The 18031-nt window shown below is 44.4% G+C and overlaps 1 protein-coding gene across 1 annotated transcript in view; it reads left to right on the top strand.

The window, feature by feature from the left end:
* Positions 1-2490: 2490 nt before the first annotated feature.
* The window catches only part of SMYD2 (SET and MYND domain containing 2), a 55578-nt gene continuing 40037 nt past the window's right edge, over positions 2491-18031 (top strand). Inside the window, exon 1 of the mRNA XM_050761813.1 lies at positions 2491-2817. Coding sequence (XP_050617770.1) covers positions 2645-2817 — 173 coding nt within the window. The 5' untranslated portion in view covers positions 2491-2644. The remainder of the gene's footprint in view (positions 2818-18031) is intronic.

Genomic DNA, 18031 nt, shown 5'->3' with positions numbered 1-18031 from the left:
TGGCACCCCAGCCAACCCACAATGCTGCTGGCAGATCAGTTTAAAACACTGGACTCAATGTGCCACCCCTCGCTTAAACTCTTTCACTGGCTCTCCCATGGCCTCTGGAACAAAACTCACCTCTGGAGAAGATGCTCTTCAGCTGTTCCTGCCTCATTTCCTGTCCTCTTCCAGATGCTCAGGGGCCCCCCAACTACAAGCTCTGTCCTTTCAGGGTCTTCTGTCTTTGTATGCAGTTCTCTCTGCCCAGAAAACTCTTCTCCCCATCTCCACTTGCAAAATCCTGTCCATCCTTCCATCTCAGCTCTGTTACTTGAATGTGATGCCTGTCTTGACTATTTAGTCGGCTAAATCTGTCACTCCCTGCCTCTACTACCACAGAACATTTTGTACAAGTCACCATAACTACACTTATCCCAGTGAACTGTGTTTGTTTGCAGCAAAACACTGTGGTTAGGAGCATGGACCCTGAATTCAGACTGACTTGGAAACCAAATTCTGCAATTTATTGTGTGGCCTTGAAAATCATTCCTTCTGGGCCTTAGTTTCCTTCCTAATCTGGGGGATGAGGGGTATGATACCTAAATCATTAGGCTGTTGTAAAGATAAACGAGGTAATGTGTTTAACGATGGAGCATGATGCCTGGTCAACAATACTCAATAACTAATGGTGAGTATTACCGAACTTGAATGTGCCAAATGCAAGGACCTAGGACTACGTTTTGTACATCTTTCTTCTTTTTTGAGACAGAGTTTCGCTCTCATTGCCCAGGTTGGAGTGTAATGGTGCGATCTTGGCTCACTGCAACCTCCGCCTCCCGGGTTCAAGTGATTCTCCTGCCTCAGCCTCCAGAGTAGCTGGGATTACAGGCATGCGCCACCACGCCTGGCTAATTTCGTATTTTTAGTAGTGATGGGGTTCCTCCATGTTGGTCAGGCTGGTCTTGAACTCCCAACCTCGGGTGATCTGCCCGCCTCAGCCTCCCAAAGTGCTGGGATTACAGGCGTGAGCCACCACAGCTGGCCGATTTTGTCCATCTTTCTATCCTAGTGGCTGGTCATAGTCCATGTTTCTTAAAATGCATAAATAAAAATACTATCATAATGTCCTTTACTTGAAGAGGGGTTACAAGCTTATTTAGTTGGTCACTAGTAAGGACTTTTTTGTTTTCTTTTGAGACAAGGTCTTGCTCTGTCACCCAGGCTGGAGTATGATGGAGTCATCACAGCTCACTGCAGCCTTGACTTCCCAGGATCAAGCAATCCTCCTACCTCAGCACCACTTGAGAGGTGGTTAATTTCCCATACAGATGGGGTCTTTGTGTTGCCCAAGCTGGTCTCCAACTCTCCAATTCCTGGGCTCAAGTGATCCTCCCACCTTGGCCTCCCACAGCGTTGGGATTACAGGGCTGAGTCACTACACCCAGCTGAGAAAGCCGTTTTACTGAAATGCCAAAAATTCCACTGATTTTACATCTCCAATCATATTCATCCTTTCCCCTTGCTAAACCAGTCCTGAACTTACAGAGGTAACTGTTTGAGGTTCTAGTTTGAAGTAGTATTTTCTGCTAAATGATCTCGTCACAATTTTAGTCTTTACTGCATGTACGTCAATTCCAGTCTTTACATAATCATGTGGAACACGGATTATATTTTCCTTTCTCATATGAAAAGTAATAGCGTGCATGTGTACAGGATTTACGTTTCAGGCTTTGTGGGCTTTAAATCCTCTGACTCCTAACCCAAGTGACTTTTCTAAGATCACAGTTGGTGGGTGGTCAAGCATATTAAAACCACTGCAAACTCTAGCGCAGTGTCCTGGACACTGGCCACAGCATCGCATTATCCCCCAACAGCCTAAATTCCTTGAAGGCAAGGTTATCTCTGGCTTCCTCTGAATCGTTCGCAGCATGCAGAGACTCGGTGAGCTGGGCTGGCCAGTGCATTTCCTCTTCCGTCAATGTAATTCTACTAGAGGAGCAGAGGGCAAACTACGTTCCCATTAAAGCCACAAGGTTTAAAAACCTCTAACCTTGGAAAAGTACACGTCAACCCTCTGCACAGCAAAATTCTCTACTGTGGTTTCCCCTCTGCCGCTTTCTCCTTGGCGTTCCCGATCACTGCCTTCAGGGGTCTTTACAAGGGCAAGTGAACGTAGGGTTTGGGGGCCGGCTTCGCCCCCTTCTATTTACCGGGTGCTGGTCATCCTTCGGGCCAGGCTGACTGTCTAGGGGTGGCCCTGGGATACCTGCTCCGCGCAGGTGACCCCCCTCCCACCGAGGAGGGCGCGTCCCGCTTGCTCCGTGGAGACGCCGCGGAGGCGCACACGCCTCACGCCCTCCTCGCAGAAGCCACAGGGGCTGCGGCTCTTTGTCGCGGCCACACCGGAAACGGCCCGGAGCGCGCGCGGGGCGGCCGCCGAGGGTCCCGGCGCAGGGCGGGGCCGCCGGGTCCGTCCCCCTCCCCGCGGGGGCGCGCGAGGCCCGGGCGGGGCCGCCGTCCCTTCCGGGGAGCAGGGAGCCGCCGCCGCGTCCGCCGGGCGGCTCCCACCCCGCCCCCCGCAGCTCTGGGTGACGCGTCTCCAATAACAGCTCACCAAGAGCCGCAGCTCGGGCACAGCCGGCGCCCGCGCCCCGCCGCCACCATGAGGGCCGAGGGCCTCGGCGGCCTGGAGCGCTTCTGCAGCCCGGGCAAGGGCCGAGGGCTGCGGGCTCTGCAGCCCTTCCAGGTGGGGGACTTGCTGTTCTCCTGCCCGGCCTATGCCTACGTGCTCACGGTCAACGAGCGGGGCAACCACTGCGAGTACTGCTTCGCCAGGTAGGGCGGCGGCGGCGGGCGGGAGCCGGGGGCGCCGAGCGGGAGGCTTGGATCGCGGCGCCAGGAAGTGCGTGCGGCTCGCGGGGTCCTAGCGCCGGCCTCTAGGGCGGGGTGGGAGGCGGGGAGGGGAGGAGGCCCCGCGCTGAAGCCTCACGCCGGGCACCACGTGCGAGAGGAAACAGGACCGGTGCCCACTGCACGCCCTGCGCTGCACGTTTTCAGTTGCTCACGCAGGATGCGCAAACTCGGGAGTGCAGGTTCCTGCCTTCAAATGTGAGCTCCGAGCCAGGCTTGTTCCAAGCCTGGGCACTCACTGCCCTCCCGGTGCATTGGCAGTGGAGCCCCAAATTTGGGCAGCCACGGGCTGTCACCTTTAACTTATACTTCCTGCGGTGTATGCTGCTCCCCACAGGCCAGCCCTGCTTCAAATTGGCCGTTTCTTCCAAGGAATTTAGTGACTTAGTATATGTCTTGTAAAGTACGTTTACGTGTTAAAGTACGCTTACATGGGTGTTTGGAGGGACGCCAGTGAGCACTGACCACACGCCCTGGATTCTGAGGCGCTGCAACGATGAGTTGCAGTGTCCAGTTTTGGTTTGGAATTAGGAAGACATGGTCGCAGTAAGGGATTGGGCAAGATGTGTGGTTGCTAACGGTATTTAATTGCAAGATACCATATGTATATATGTGCCTGTGTTTGTATATATGATGCATATACATTGGCACACACCAACACGTATAATTATATCCTCAACTCTTATGAGAGTTTCAGAGCTGAAAGGCACATCAGAAATCACCAATTCGATCCTGTTTTTCACTTAATAGATGAGAAAACTAAAGCCCAGAGAGAAAGTGGGGTTACCTTTATCCATTCACACCAGTAGTGAAGGGAGTGAAATCTGGCCTCATTCACTTCTGCCTGTTTCTCACTGGTTAGGTGCTCAGTAAATTGACTAAGGCAGGAGGCATGGCTTTGGGGTTAAGTTTATATCAGGCCTTCCAGTACTCTGAGTAGAGACCGTGTTTTGCTTTCTTTGAACCTCAGTTTCTTCATCTTTGAAATGGAGATTCCTGGGCTGGATTAAGCTGACCTGCAGTCCTGCAGGGACCTTTTGAGTACAGGTCTCAGGTCCAGCATACTCAATCTCTCAGACCTGTGTGCCTTATTCTACAATAAGACGTAGCAAAAGAAGGGACAAAGGCTAAATATTGTAGTAATCTTGCCCAGACTCCCTGCCAGAACTGTCTTCCGCTTGGGGGGACCTGGAAAGGAACTAGACACGGAATCATGCCGTGGGCAGCTTAAGGGCTGTATGTGATGTGGCTCTTTGAATTGGTGAGCCAAGAGCTAAAGGGTCATGGCACCACTTTGCAACGTTTGAGTGAAGTGAGCATTGGGTTTTCCCAAAGTTAAAAAGGCTGCTGTGACTGGTCCCTTGATCTTCTGAGCCTTGCTGTGGCTCGGAGTCTGCAGCAGCGTGGGTGTCTGCAGTGGCAGGAGCAAAGCAGGTCAGGCAGCACCGAAGGAGCCTCCATCAGGGATCCTGGCAATTCCTGGAAGCCATCACCTAAGACCATGGATGCCAGGCACATAGTAGGTGCTTACTTTATATGGGTAGTTGCCGTTCCTGGCCCCCAGTGAATGAAAGATCAAATCCCTCTGGGTTTAGAAGGGATTAGAAGAACTGAGAGATGCTTCTGTTTAGCCGTAAGTCTCCTAATTGTTTCTACTACACATACTCCCAACCTTAGAACATTAGTGGATAGTGAGATGCAACTTCACAAAGCATTCAGCCTGGATTATTCTGCCATATGTGACAGTTTGCTGCCTTTTTTGTTACTGCATTTTTCTGATTGACATTTATTAGTGTTATTCACTGTTGCCTTGGGTCCCTCACCAGGGCTGCAACTTGCAATGGGGTGTTATTACGACTTGCAAACCCCTTCTCTGTTTGATTTCCCTGAACTTCTGTCAATACCCATAGTTTATTTCCTTTCTGTTTCCCCAAAGAATTTTTTGAAATCAATTAAAATAATACAGAAGAAATGACAGCCATGATACTTATGCAATTAGAAATATCTTTGTACCCTACTTTATGATTTCTATGAAATCTGAATCGTTTAGTATTAGTGGTTAGATCATCTGATAGATTCAGCATCAGTTTCTCTGTCAACAATTCGTATTATGACCTAGGACAAATCAGTCTGTCCAGATGTATGAGAGGAACGTGTGTTTTCCTCCATAGGGCCTCAAAGTATTGGAGTAGAATTCTGCAAATGTTCATACATACAGGTCAAAATCTGCTGCCTGCCTCAGCCCCACACACCCAAAAGAAAGCTACCCCGTATCCTTTCTTTTGCCGGAAGTTTAACATAAACAGTATTGCTTAAGATAAATGAACGACGCAAGAATTTCCATGTCATATTAATTGTATCAGGATCTAACTTTTTTTTGAAGGAAAGAAAAGTGTTTTCTTTAGGTAGGAATAAGTATATTCTACAAATTGAGAAATAATGGAAAATGTCTTAAGTCTCAACAGAATGGGATTCTTATGGTCAGAGCAATTCAGACAAAGGTTTGTTTGGGGAGTTTTTAATTTGTATCACATTTCTCAGTCTGGTGGGTGCCACTGGAGAAGATGCGTATCTTGCCTGAGCTGCTAGAAGGCAGCTCCTAATAATATATAAATTTCTTCCACTTGGAACCTGTCCCTATCAGACTTCTCAGATATACTTTATACACACATACACACATAAACGCACACATACATATTTTGGCCATTTATCACCATTTTTGGCGGGTTTTTTTTTTTTTCCAGATATATAGATGTGTTTGTTTGTTTTGAGGCAGTTCTTGTTGCCCAGACTGGAGCGCAATGGCGCGATCTCAGCTCACCGCAACCTCTGCCTCCTGAGTTCAAGCAATTTTCCTGCCTCAGCCTCCAGAGTAGCTGGGATTACAGGAATGCGTCACTATGCCCGGCTAATTTTCTATTTTTAGTAGAGATAGGGTTTTTCCATGTTGGTCAGGCTGGTCTCGAACTCCCGACCTCCTAAAGTCCTGGGATTACAGACGCGAGCCCCCGCACCTGGCCAAGTATGTTGTATTTTAAACTGAGTTTTAGACTTTTTTTTTTTTTTGAGACAGAATCTGGTCTCGCTCTGTTGCCCAGACTGGAGTGCAGTGGCACAATCTTGGCTCACTGCAACCTCCGCCTCCCGGGTTCAAGCAATTTCCGGCGAATTTTTGTATTTTTAGTAGAGACGGTTTCATCATGTTGGCCAGGCTGGTCTCGAACTCCTGACCTCAAGTGATCTGCCCGCCTCGGCCTCCTGAAGTGCTAGGGTTACAGGTGTGAGCCACCGCACCCGGCCTAGACATATTTTAACACCCAATGTGATTTGTCTCAGAAGGAGACAGGGTTCCATTTAAATATTTGATCTGTGTGCCGTTCCTCAGGTAGGCAGATGTCTCCCTTTTGATATTTTGTTCTCTTGGCTCATGGGTTATTTAAGAGTGAGATTATTGTCATTTCTTTGTTTCCTCTGAGTGTAGTGGGGAACCAGGAAAGCCCATTTAGCCTCCTTGGAATAGAGCTGTTAGAACCCAGTTTCAGTGAATTTTGGTCATGTCTGGCTTAGATTAGTTGTTTTAAAAAATAAATTGTTTGCATGAGCCAAACACTGTGATTAAGGTGTCCTGCTTCAGCAGTTATAAAGACTTTTTTCTCATGTCCCCCAGATTTATTCCCTAGTGTATTCATCTTAGCTTTCCTCTTGTTTTATCAAACCGGCAGAATAATTTTTAGTTGATCTTTATCAGTATTAAGGGCCATGAAATCCTAATGCTGTTTTCCTGAAGTTCTGTGAACTAACCCTGGTTCTGGCTGTCTGAAGCTGTGCATGAGAAGGGGACCTTGTCCCCAGGGCTGCTGTAACTCTGGCTCTCCTCAGAATGCTTTCAGAGTTGTCTCGGGGGAGAAGTGGCTTCAGATGGATTTAAATCATTATGTTTTCTGAATTTAAAAAAATTGAATTACGTGCTCTAATAAAGGGATTCCCCTTCTTTTTTAGATGTAGTTTTATAAAATAGGTGGTAAGACTAAAACATACATACAACAGATTTCCTGTAAAAAGTTCCATTAAAGAATACAAAATTCAGCAATCTGTATGTTAGGTAAGGAAATGCTGTTTTCACTTTCCGCCTTTCAGTATTTCAAGGTTTCCTGTACATTAATGCATAACTTAATGACAAGGATATGTTCCAAGAACTGCCTTAGTAAAGCAGTTTGGTCCTTGTGCCAGCATGCTAGAGTATGCTTACACAAAGCTACATGAAAGAGTCTACTATTCACCTAGGCTGTATGGTGTAGCCTATTGCTCCTAGGTTACAAACCTGTACAGCATGTTACTGTACTGAATACTGTAGGCAATTGTAACACAATGGTAAGTATTTGTGTATCCATAGAAAAGGCACAGTGAGAATATAGTATTACAATCTTATGGGACCACCTTTGTTCACGTGGTCTGTCATTGACTGAAATGTCGTTAGTGCATGACCTTATTTCAGTTGAAACCGCAAAGCAGGGACTTTGTGGCAGGTGGATTGGGTTTGAATTCTGATTTCATTCTTTCCAGATGGTTTGTCTTTAGGCCAGTTATCACTTAACCTCTCTGAACTCCCAGGTTCCCTTATCTGTAAAATGTGCATACTAATGCCAGTGCCATTAATCCCAGCACTTGGTAGGCTAAGGTGGGAGGATCGCTTGAAGCCAGGATTTTGAGACCTGCCTGGGCAATGTAGCAAGACCTCATTCTCTACACAAAAAAAAAAAAAAAAAAAAAAAATGTATTGAGTTTAGCCAGCTGTGGTAGCCCAGGCCTGTAGTCCTAGCTACACTTGGGTAGGCTGAGGTGGGAAGATCCCCTGAGTCAGGAGGTTGATGCTGTAGTGAGCCATATCACTTACTCCGGCCTGGGAGACAAAGTGAGACCCTGTCTCTTAAAAAAATAAAAATAAAAAAGTACGGGCTGGGCATGGTGGCTCACGCCTGTAATCCCAACACTTTGGGAGGCTGAGGCGGATGGATCACTTGAGGTCAGGAGTTTGAGACCAGCCTGGCCAACACAGTGAAACCCTGTCTCCACTGAAAATACAAAAATTAGCCGGGTGTGGTGTAGTCCCAACTACTTGGGAGGCTGAGGCAGGAGAATGGCTTGAACCTAGGAACCCAGGAGGCAGAGGTTGCAGTGAGCTGAGTTCACGCCACTGCACTCTAGCCTCCATCTCAAAAAAAATAAAAGCGTGTGAACACCCACCCTACCAAGCTCAGCATGAGAATTAAATGACAGAGTGAAGAAAGTTAGGTACTCAGTACAACCCTAGCACACAGTGAGCCATCAAAATCATAGCCTGATCTCTTTTTTTTTTTTTTCCCCGAGATGGAGTCTCATTCTGTCACCCAGGCTAGAATGCAATGGCACAGTCTCCGCCTCTCAGGTTCAAGTGATTCTCCTGCCTCAGCCTCGCGAGTAGCTGGGATTACAGGTGTGTACCACCATGCCTGGCTAATTTTTGTATTTTTAGTGGAAACGATGTTTCACCATGTTGGCCAGGCTGGTCTTGAACTCCTGACCTCAGGTGATCTGCCTGCCTAGGCCTCCCAAAGTGCTGGGATTACAGGCATGAGCCATCACGCCTGGCCTGATCTCTTATACTTGTTTAATGAACTCTGCTGGCTAAATGTTTCTAACTTAATTAAATTGTGTAATAAAATATTACAATTTTAGGGGCGTTTTTATGTTGTGGGGAGGAGTGGATACTGGGAAGGAAATACTGGAAATTGTTGACCAGTGGAATCACCATTAAGCTGGCCTATTGGCTGGGCGCGGTGACTCACACCTGTAATCCCAGCACTTTGGGAAACCGAGGTGGGCAGATCACCTGAGGTCAGGAGTTTGAGAGCAGCCTGGCCAACGTGGTGAAACCTCATCTCTACTAAAAATACAAAAATTAACTGGGCATAGTGGCAGGTGCCTGTAATCCCAGTTACTCGGGAGGCTGAGGCAGGAGAATCGCTTGAACCCGGGAGGTGGAGGTTGTGGCGAGCTGAGATGTTGCCACTGTACTCTAGCCTGGGCGACAGTTAGACTATGTCTCCAAAAAAAAAAAGATGGCCTGTTGACCCATAGCCACAACCAGCACTTCTCAACCTTGGGTTCCCCAGAATTAACGATGGGCGTCTGGGGTCAGTTTTCAGGATTTTTCAAAACCTAATGGGAATAATATAACATACCTACACAGGTAAACCTTCTTCAGAAAAGAGCCTTTTCTCACTCCAAAGTGCCTAAGCACTTTAATATTCTTTTAATAAGATTAAACAAATATTTATAGAGAGAAATGGAAGGAAACAGAATTTTCCACATTGCAAGGATATCAGGGCTCCTTTCTGCCTTTTACGTTCAGCACAATTGTTTCAGCTGCAGCAAGGAGCCGGCCTTTAAGACTTCAAATGTGCCAGGTGCTGTAACTCACGTTAATTTTTCATATGCGGGGAACATAATTTCTGTTATAGCTTATAGGGACTCAGTGACCAAGCTGCACGTTTGGAACCGATTTCAGATGAAAGAGACAGAATAACAGCAGGATATCCTGAAGTGAAATTCAAACCCTGGTGAGTTAAAACCACCATCTAACACCTTTCCCTCCCCAAAGCAATTGCACAGAATCCTCTCAATCAAAAAAAATCTGAAGAACCTGTATAAAATGGCATTTCTTTAAATCATATTGCTCTTTGCAGCCCATAAAGCATTTCCAGATACATTCTTATTTTGATCCTTCCAAGGATGGCTGGTATACACAGGGCCTTATTCCATTTTACATAGAAAGAAACTGAGTGTTAAGAGAAGTTAAGCAGTTTCTCTGAATTTCACACCTTTTTTGTCAAATATTTATTGAGTGCCTCTTAAAGGCTGGACTCCGTGACCTTCAAGGATGGAGCGAAATCCCCGTGTTCTTTTTGTGATCTTTCGGTGCCCCCTTTGGCCTGAACCTACTGTGTGGTTCACCTGGGCACTTAACCCTACTTTACTACTGTGTGGTTCCCTGGAGACTGGGGACTTAATCCATCTCTGATATCTCCTTGATTGAACACAATTTATAATTGCCCAACAACTTAACAAACGAATGCGTTGTTTAAAGAATTGTTTTAAGTTTTAAAAAATGATTCAGCCATTTTAGATCTATATCTTATGCTGATATGGACTTAGATTATAATGCTTTGAAATTTGCATAAGAGCTACACATATTCTTTTATATGTATGAATTATTATGTAATAAAACATAAAAAGAACACGAGGCTTTGGTCCTTTTGTGGGCTTGGAATATTTTTAATATTACGCTAGGACTAAACCAGAGTTAGTCATCTCAGCCTTTATACCTACATATAAAGAGTTTCGTTGTGCACATGTACCCTAGAACTTAGAGTATAATAAAGAAAAGAAAGAGTTTGTTTCTGTACTGTGTGATAGGGCAGCATCAGCCCACAGCCTTTTTTTTTTTTTTTTTTTTTTTTGCTCCTTAAGCAAATCCATCCTTCAGGCTCTCTCTCTGCAGAAGTTAAATCGCTGAGTTGTGGAAATGGAATTTATGGTGCAGCGGTAGAAGGAGGCCCCTGGTTGGTACTCCTGTAGAACAGGCAAGTTGCACACCACCTGTGAGAAGGTTCTTGTAAAACTATGTTACATTTCTTTGAGAAGATACGGGGCTCACTGCTATAGTTTGGCAGGAACCTGGTCTTGGGGAGAGCTCAGAATTCGTGAGAATTCAGGACAGCAAAATTGTCTCTTTTAAGATTTGATATAGTGAGAGAATTGCAAAGGAAGTTTCTACTGTATTTGGGTGTTTTAGGCTTACTGCTTTGAACTTAGGTTAATATTCCCTCCTCTTTTCCCTGTCAGTCTAAAAATATGAAATAATTACTATTTTATGCCACTTTATTTCTGTCCTCGAGGGAAGCCATCAATAATTACAAGCATGCTTTATCTTCCTGGAGTCATGAATAACTAAATTCACTCCCCCCGATCCACACACATCTTTTTTTGGACCTCAGATGTACAGTTGAGGTAATCATACTTCTGAGTTCAAGGCATGCTTTTATCTGGTATGTGCAAGGCAAGTTTGGTTTTTCAGAACGTCCCCTCTCATTTCTGGCTCTTCTCGCAGGCAGCTCCTCTATGGGTTTCGTTGTGTATCTTTGAATACGTGTGTATGTGTGTCCTGATGATCACTCGGGAACTAGACACACCTAGAACAAGTTACCCTGATTGTCCTTGGCAGATTCAGACCTTGAGCTCTCTTCTGATCCTCCTGCTCATTCAGCGTTTTTCTGTAGCTGTGTCAGGGCAGGGGCCCCTGCACTGGCCCCTTCCTCCTGATGAGTGGCCTGTTCTGACACTTGGGGGAGGCAGGGCATTTTGAGGTCTCCTTTGCCTCTCAGGACCTTGCATTGTTAGCCCACCCACATCCCCAACGTTCACTTCTTTGGATTTCTAGGAAATCTGCAGTAGTTTAGGGGTGCAGTCCTTTGGCAGGGAATTAACTGAAGTACCTGCCTTTTCAGGGGTTGAACCCATGACCTTGGCCTCATTAGAGCTGTAACCAGTCACAAAGCACACACCTCACTTTGTGTAACTTCTGCCGACTTGTTCCTGCCACCCTCCGCGGCCTCCTATTCAATTGCAAAGGCGTTCACACCAACACAATAGAACAGAAGGAAATCAGATCTCTTCAAGACTTCTCTGAAGGACAGAAATATGCAATTTAGCAGGAAAATAATACAAAAAAAAGTCTTGAAGGTTCAGGAAACAACTTATCTTTCTAGTCCATACATTCGCTGAGAATCCAGCTGTGTCTCTCAGATTCTTCTTCAATCAAAAATTTAAAAATAGTATGGGACTCCTTGTGTCAATTTATTAACATAAAATCTAGTGACTCTTGTACATGAAGTGGAAGGTTTCGGATGACTAGGTAGAAATATTGCATGTATATTATTAAAATGGATTGGGTTAGCTTTTATAGAAAAAGTAGATCTGAGAATTCATAAGTGCTTGTCTTTGGCAAGTTTATAGTCCCTAGAGATAAAAATGAATGCGTGCTATAATAACAAAGACACAGTTGTGTCTTAGTGAGTGCTCTGTGATGCACAGGGTGTGTTGGTGCCCAGGGGACACAGAGTCACCATGGAGGAGAAGAGAAACAAGGACAACTTGCTAGAGAAGTGAAATTCACACAGGGCTTGAAGACCTGAACGTATCTTGGGGGAGGGACGTGATAAGATAATCTGGCTGTCCAAAAAGATACAGGTTTTTATTAGAGCCAGATAAAAATCTCAAGGATTGTATGTCTTGGCACTTGGAAGGAGTTATGTTGAAATCTGGGTTCTCATTAATCTATGGGTACCAAGAAAGACTCTTCAGGGATGTAGGTACTGGCTCATATTTTTGAGGAGATGGTGATTTTTCTTACTCTGGTGATGTTTGGGTAGGAAACATTTGCTCATTTGCCACCACCTGAAAAATCTCTTCTCTGTCAATTCCATGAATCCGTGGTACAGTGACAGTTGCTGTTCACAGTGATAACCTCATATGTTCTTAAAACCTCAACAATAAGACACATTTAATTATGAGCCAATAGTATACTCCCTAAGGGTAGGAATTCTGTTTTTTAACTCATTCAAAAACATTATGGACACTTAGTGGGTTCTACAGTTCTGGAAAACAACTCCAAAGAAAAGGAACAAAAATCCCTACCACCATGGAGCTTATTTTCCGCAGCTTTTATTCATCTTTATTTTACCCCCAGTTCCTTGGACTCTGTAAGGCTTCAGCAGATGCTGTATAAAAGGCAGGAAGGTTTGCGGGTTTTTCTTTCTTCTGATCATCCACGTATGTCATGAAGAACATTCTGTTAACCAGAATGTTTAACCATGTTGGGACTCAGAAAGTGATACCCCAAAGTTTGGCCCTTTGGCATACAGAGCACTCTCCACTGAAGGGGGTTGGAAGGGCCTCAGAAGCAAAGACTCTGTGACCTTCCCTGCCCGTCAGTCTATTACCATTGTTAGCTCATACCCTTTTGTCCATTCTTCATTGAACCTAAGCATAAACATAGGCAGTTTTCCTTGAGTTCTTGAGTTATTGGGCTCTCATTCTGAAGGATCTTGTGTCACGTAAAAACTTTGACTAAATCAATTTGTTATGTTTTTATCTTGTTAATCTGTCTTTTCTTCCAGGGGTGTTGGCCATGACCCTTGTGATGAATGAGGAAGGACATCACATGCTTCCACCCCTACAGCTACAACACCCTGTCTCATGACTGACACAAGCTAAGAGAGAGCTTTGATAAGATAATACTTAGGTCCAATGAATTGGCAACATCCCTATGTTGGTTAAAATAGCAGCAGCTCTGGGTAGATATATTTTAGAAGTTAATAAAATATGACCTATCCATACACCCGAGTAAATATTTTATTTTATTTTATTTTATTTTATTTTATTTTATTTTTTTTGAGACAGAGTTTTGCTCTGTCACCCAGGCTAGAATGCAGTGGCTCGATCTCGGCTCACTGCAAGCTTCGCCTCCCAGGTTCATGCCATTCTCCTGCCTCAGCCTCCCGAGTAGCTGGGACTACAGGTGCCCGCCACCACGCCTGGCTAATTTTTTTGTATTTTTAGTAGAGACGGCGTTTCACTGTGTTAGCCAGGATGGTCTCGATCTCCTGACCTCGTGATCCACCCGCCTTGGCCTCCCAAAGTGCTGGGATTACAGGCGTGAGCCACTGCGCCTGGCCACCTGAGTAAATATTTTAAACAGTAATCTAAAAAAACCCTTTAGGGTGTTTTTTTTTTTTGTTTTTTTTTTTTAAACTTTAAAACATTCAAGTTAATAAGGAAGTAGGGATTTAGGAAAAATCTATTTCATCCAGTATTTAATTGATTTCTGCACATGTTCCAGCTTTACAAGATACTCAGCTACTAAATATTTTCTAGGTGCAGAGAGAGAGAGATAGAGAGAGAGAAGCCCACCTTTCTTGATCTAACTCTGTCTGTGAATCTGAGGATTGCCCCTGATAGAACTCCATGATAGATTAAGGGCTTCCTGATGGACACCCTCAGGCCAAGCCTCAGGAGCCATATCTGAGTCTAGCTTGCTCTGCTGTGTTATTTTCACTCTGGTCGTCCTAAATTGCTTATAGTAATGAATACACACATGCACACACATATATGCACCTTGCTGATTCTCTTGTCCGTGTCCCTCTTTGCCTGGCTCTCTCCTTTGGTTCTGAGAAATCTGTCCTGATTTCTGCAGGCTAGATTAGTTCCTTTCATCTTTGCTCCCACAGCACCTCATACAAACTTCCTTTATCACACTTACTCCTTGTATGCATGAACTAGGTCTTACTCATCTTTGTAACCCCAGGATTTAGCAAGAAGACTAGCCTCTGTTCCTGCAGTAAATATTTGTGAAAGGTACTAGTCTCATTTCTGCATCTTATCTTACTAGTGGCCCTTTGCATAGGCCTCATCATCTCTCTTAATCTGCAGCTGTTCGTTCTTGGAAATGACTCCTTGTAAATACTCTCAGAACTCTTCATTGACTCCCTGCTTTCTTCAGGACAGATTCCCTACTAAGTGCCCCTCCCATCATATCCAGCATTATCCCTCACTGCATTTTGACTTAGACTCTAAGTTCAATTTGGGTGGTCTTTGCAAAGCTGAGGAATGTCATTCTTCATTCTTCCTGTTGTCCATTTGTCATCTAGAATACTTTTCTCTGTAATATTTCCTTCCTTATCCTCTGCCTTCTTCCTAGGTAAGGCCTTAGAGCCTCCGTTTATTTATACTCAAGAAAGATTCAGATCAAATTGCATCTCTTTCCAAAGCTTTTTCTGTTTCTCTTTTTTTATTTTGTTTTGCTTTTTTGTTTTTTTGAGACAGAGTCTCTCTCTGTCACCCAGGCTGGAGCGCAATAGCACAATCTTGGCTCATTGCAACCTCCGCCTCCCAGATCCAAGCGATTCTCCCGCCTCAGCCTACTGAATAGCTGGGATTACAGGTGCGTGCCACCACGCCTGGCTAAGTTTTGTATTTTTTCATAGAGATGGGGTTTCACCATGTTGGCCAGGCTGGTCTCGAACTCCCAACCTAAGGTGATCCACCCACCTTGGCCTCCCAAAGTGCTGGGATTATAGGCATAAGCCACCGCGCCTGGTCCAAAGCTTTTTCTTGACTACTTCAGCCCACACATCTTTCATTTTATTTATCAACTTGTTTGTATTTTGCAATAATTTACTATTTGTATTTATTGAACATCATACTCTTTCAAGCATTGTGCTCTCACTGTGGAGTTTCAGAGATGAGTAAGACAATATGCTCAGTAGGTGCTATTTCCCTAACTTCTGTGTCTTCAAAGAGCTCAGTCCTAGGGGTAGCTTTCTGCTCTCAATTCCGGGTCATGTGGGCCATTTGGATGCTGAATCATTTTGCCTGATATTTATATTTATTTACCACTCTCATGTAGGCAGGGCAGATTTCCCCAAATAGCTCTTTTTTTGGCGGGGGAACGGAGTTTTGCTCTTGTTGCCCAGGCTGGAGTACAATGATGTGATCTTGGCTCACTGTAACCTCCGCCTCCTGGGTTCAAGCTATTCTCCTGCCTCAGCCTCCCGAGTAGCTGGGATTACAGGCATGGCGCCACCATGCCTGGCTAATTTTGTAATTTTAGTAGTGACGGGGTTTCTCCATGTTGGTCAGGCTGGTCTTGAACTCCCGACCTCAGGTGATCCGCCCACCTCAGCCTCCCAAAGTGCTGGGATTTACAGGCATGAGCCACCGCGCCCAGCTGCTCAATTTTTTTTTTTTTTTTAACAACTATATTATTTCCCAGTATGGCTGTAGCACAGTACTTTTGTACCTAGAAAATAACACTTTTGAATATAAATTACTTAGCTATGATAGATTAACATGTCTTCTTACTGCCTTATGTGCAAGATTTTATAGTATAAAAAATGTTCTTCATTCAGAGAAATACAAATAGAATCAATAAGGATTGAAAGAAAAACGTCTGCTAAATCTGTTCAGATGGCATCTGATCAGTTTAAGTTTTCAAGGTAAAGTCCACAATTGGGGGTAATTCGCCTAAACAAATTGGTAATTCAATTTTTTATATTTTGTTTGCAAGAAAATAAAACTGAGGGGATGAGAGAATGTCGACTCTTAAAATTCTTTTGTAGGCAATTAAAAAGAACATTTTCCAGGCCAGGCATGGTGGCTTATGCCTGTAATCCCAACACTTTGGGAGGCCAAGACGGGCGGATGGCTTGAGGACAGGAGTTCAAGATCAGCCTGGCCAACATGGTGAAACCCTCTCTCTACTAAAAATACAGAAATTAGCTGGGCATGGTGGTTCATGCCTGTAATTAATCCCAGCTACTTGGAGGCTGAGGCTGGAGAATCTCTTGAACCTGGGAGGCAGAGGTTGTAGTGAGCCAAGATTGCGCCACTGCACTCCAGCCTAGACGACAGAGCAAGACCCTCTCTCAAACAAACAAACAAACAAACAAAAAACACACATTTTCCCGTAAGTAAGATTCAGAACAGGTCTGTCTGGACAGGTAGTTAACACTCATGTTTTGCTGCAGCAGACCTGACCATGTTCTGGGAACTCACAATTAGCATTAGACTATAAAGGAATTTTTACCATGGTTTATTTGTGTTTTATGTACAGAATGTTGAAGTGAGGAATACTGTTAGGAGTATTTTAAGTTTTCAAGTAGTTAAATTCATATTACTTTGGTGGTGTTGTTTTCCTTGATATTTAATCACATGAGTTTTATGCAACAGCAAGCATAGGGGACTCTAATAATATTGGTATACATTACAAGGTACTAATAGTAACATCTGTCATTTAACTGGAAGAAACAGTCGATATTATTTTATTGTCAGTTCCTTTATGAGAGAACTGAGTTAGAAAGGCATTCGTTGTTTTTTTGCTTTTGACTTTTCAATCAGAAGGCATTAGAGAAGTAAAGATAAAAGTAGCAAGGAAGTGTCATTCTGACCTTGCACGAAAGTTAAGACAGCATTTCCACAGGAAAATGTGAAATTTAAAAGTGCGTACATTCATTCTTTGGACAAGCTTTAACTATTAGAAATTGTGCGGGGCCTACAAGAGGAGCTTCGGATATAGGTGTCCAGGGGCTGAAATGAAAATGTAATGTTCGCTGTTTCACAGGCTAAATATTTCTCTCCTGTATTCATAAGCTTTGTGAATTTCTTTTTTTCTTTCTAAGGCAAAGGTAAATTTTGTCTGGGCCAGAGCCTGCATGAAAACAAATCCGTGTTATTTTGTAACTAGGTCAGCCATCACCCTAACCACTAAACCCAGCTTCCTCCTTGTAAATTACAGCTCCAGTTCCAATAGTTGGGAAAACCTATTAGTTGCCACCTTACTGCCCTAAATATTTCCTACCTCCCCAAGAGGATGCGGGTTCTAACTTTTAACAAGCCTCAGAACAAAGCCTGGTGCTGAGCGAAGGTTCAGCACAGCCCTGGGAAGAAGCCCCCTGCTGCACGTGGGTCCCGTTCACTGTTACATTGTGGATTAAAGTGATGTGTGGAGCACCTTTCACTATCACACAAAAACCTGTAGCCTGAGTATTATCCTTGTCCCCTGACCAGGGTTATAATAGGGTTCTGCCACAATTCCTCCAATTTTTATTTCTCTTAAACAAGATTGGAGGCCTTGCTAGGATAACCACCCTCGCTGGGTGGGAGGCTAACTTTGTTTCTGATTGTCTTATTTCAACCTATGGTGAAGTTATATTGCGCTGCTGGGCTTTTTTCCCTTTCTCTTTTTCATTTGGCTGGGGCTGCCTCTGTTCAACAGAGCAGACTTGTCACTTCTTCTGTCACCATTAGTTAAAAGTAATTGTTATTGCAAACCCCGTCTATGCCAGTATCATTTTCTTTCATGGTGAAACCCACTAAGCATTCATTTCAGTAGCAGAAAGTAGGGAGCTTACAGAATCAAATCCTTTTTATCTAGACCAACAGCACCTGCGGCAACGCATTAACTAGCAGGAGTTGTTAATTACATTTCTAACTTGTTGATCTTCATGGTTTCCGATTTTTAAAAGCAAGGAAATTAATCGCT

The sequence above is a fragment of the Macaca thibetana genome, chromosome 1 (assembly GCF_024542745.1).
Source record: "Macaca thibetana thibetana isolate TM-01 chromosome 1, ASM2454274v1, whole genome shotgun sequence".
Classification (NCBI taxonomy): Eukaryota; Metazoa; Chordata; class Mammalia; order Primates; family Cercopithecidae; genus Macaca; species Macaca thibetana.
The sequence above is the reverse complement of the archived record's forward strand: the minus strand, read 5'-3'. Positions and strand labels throughout refer to the sequence as shown.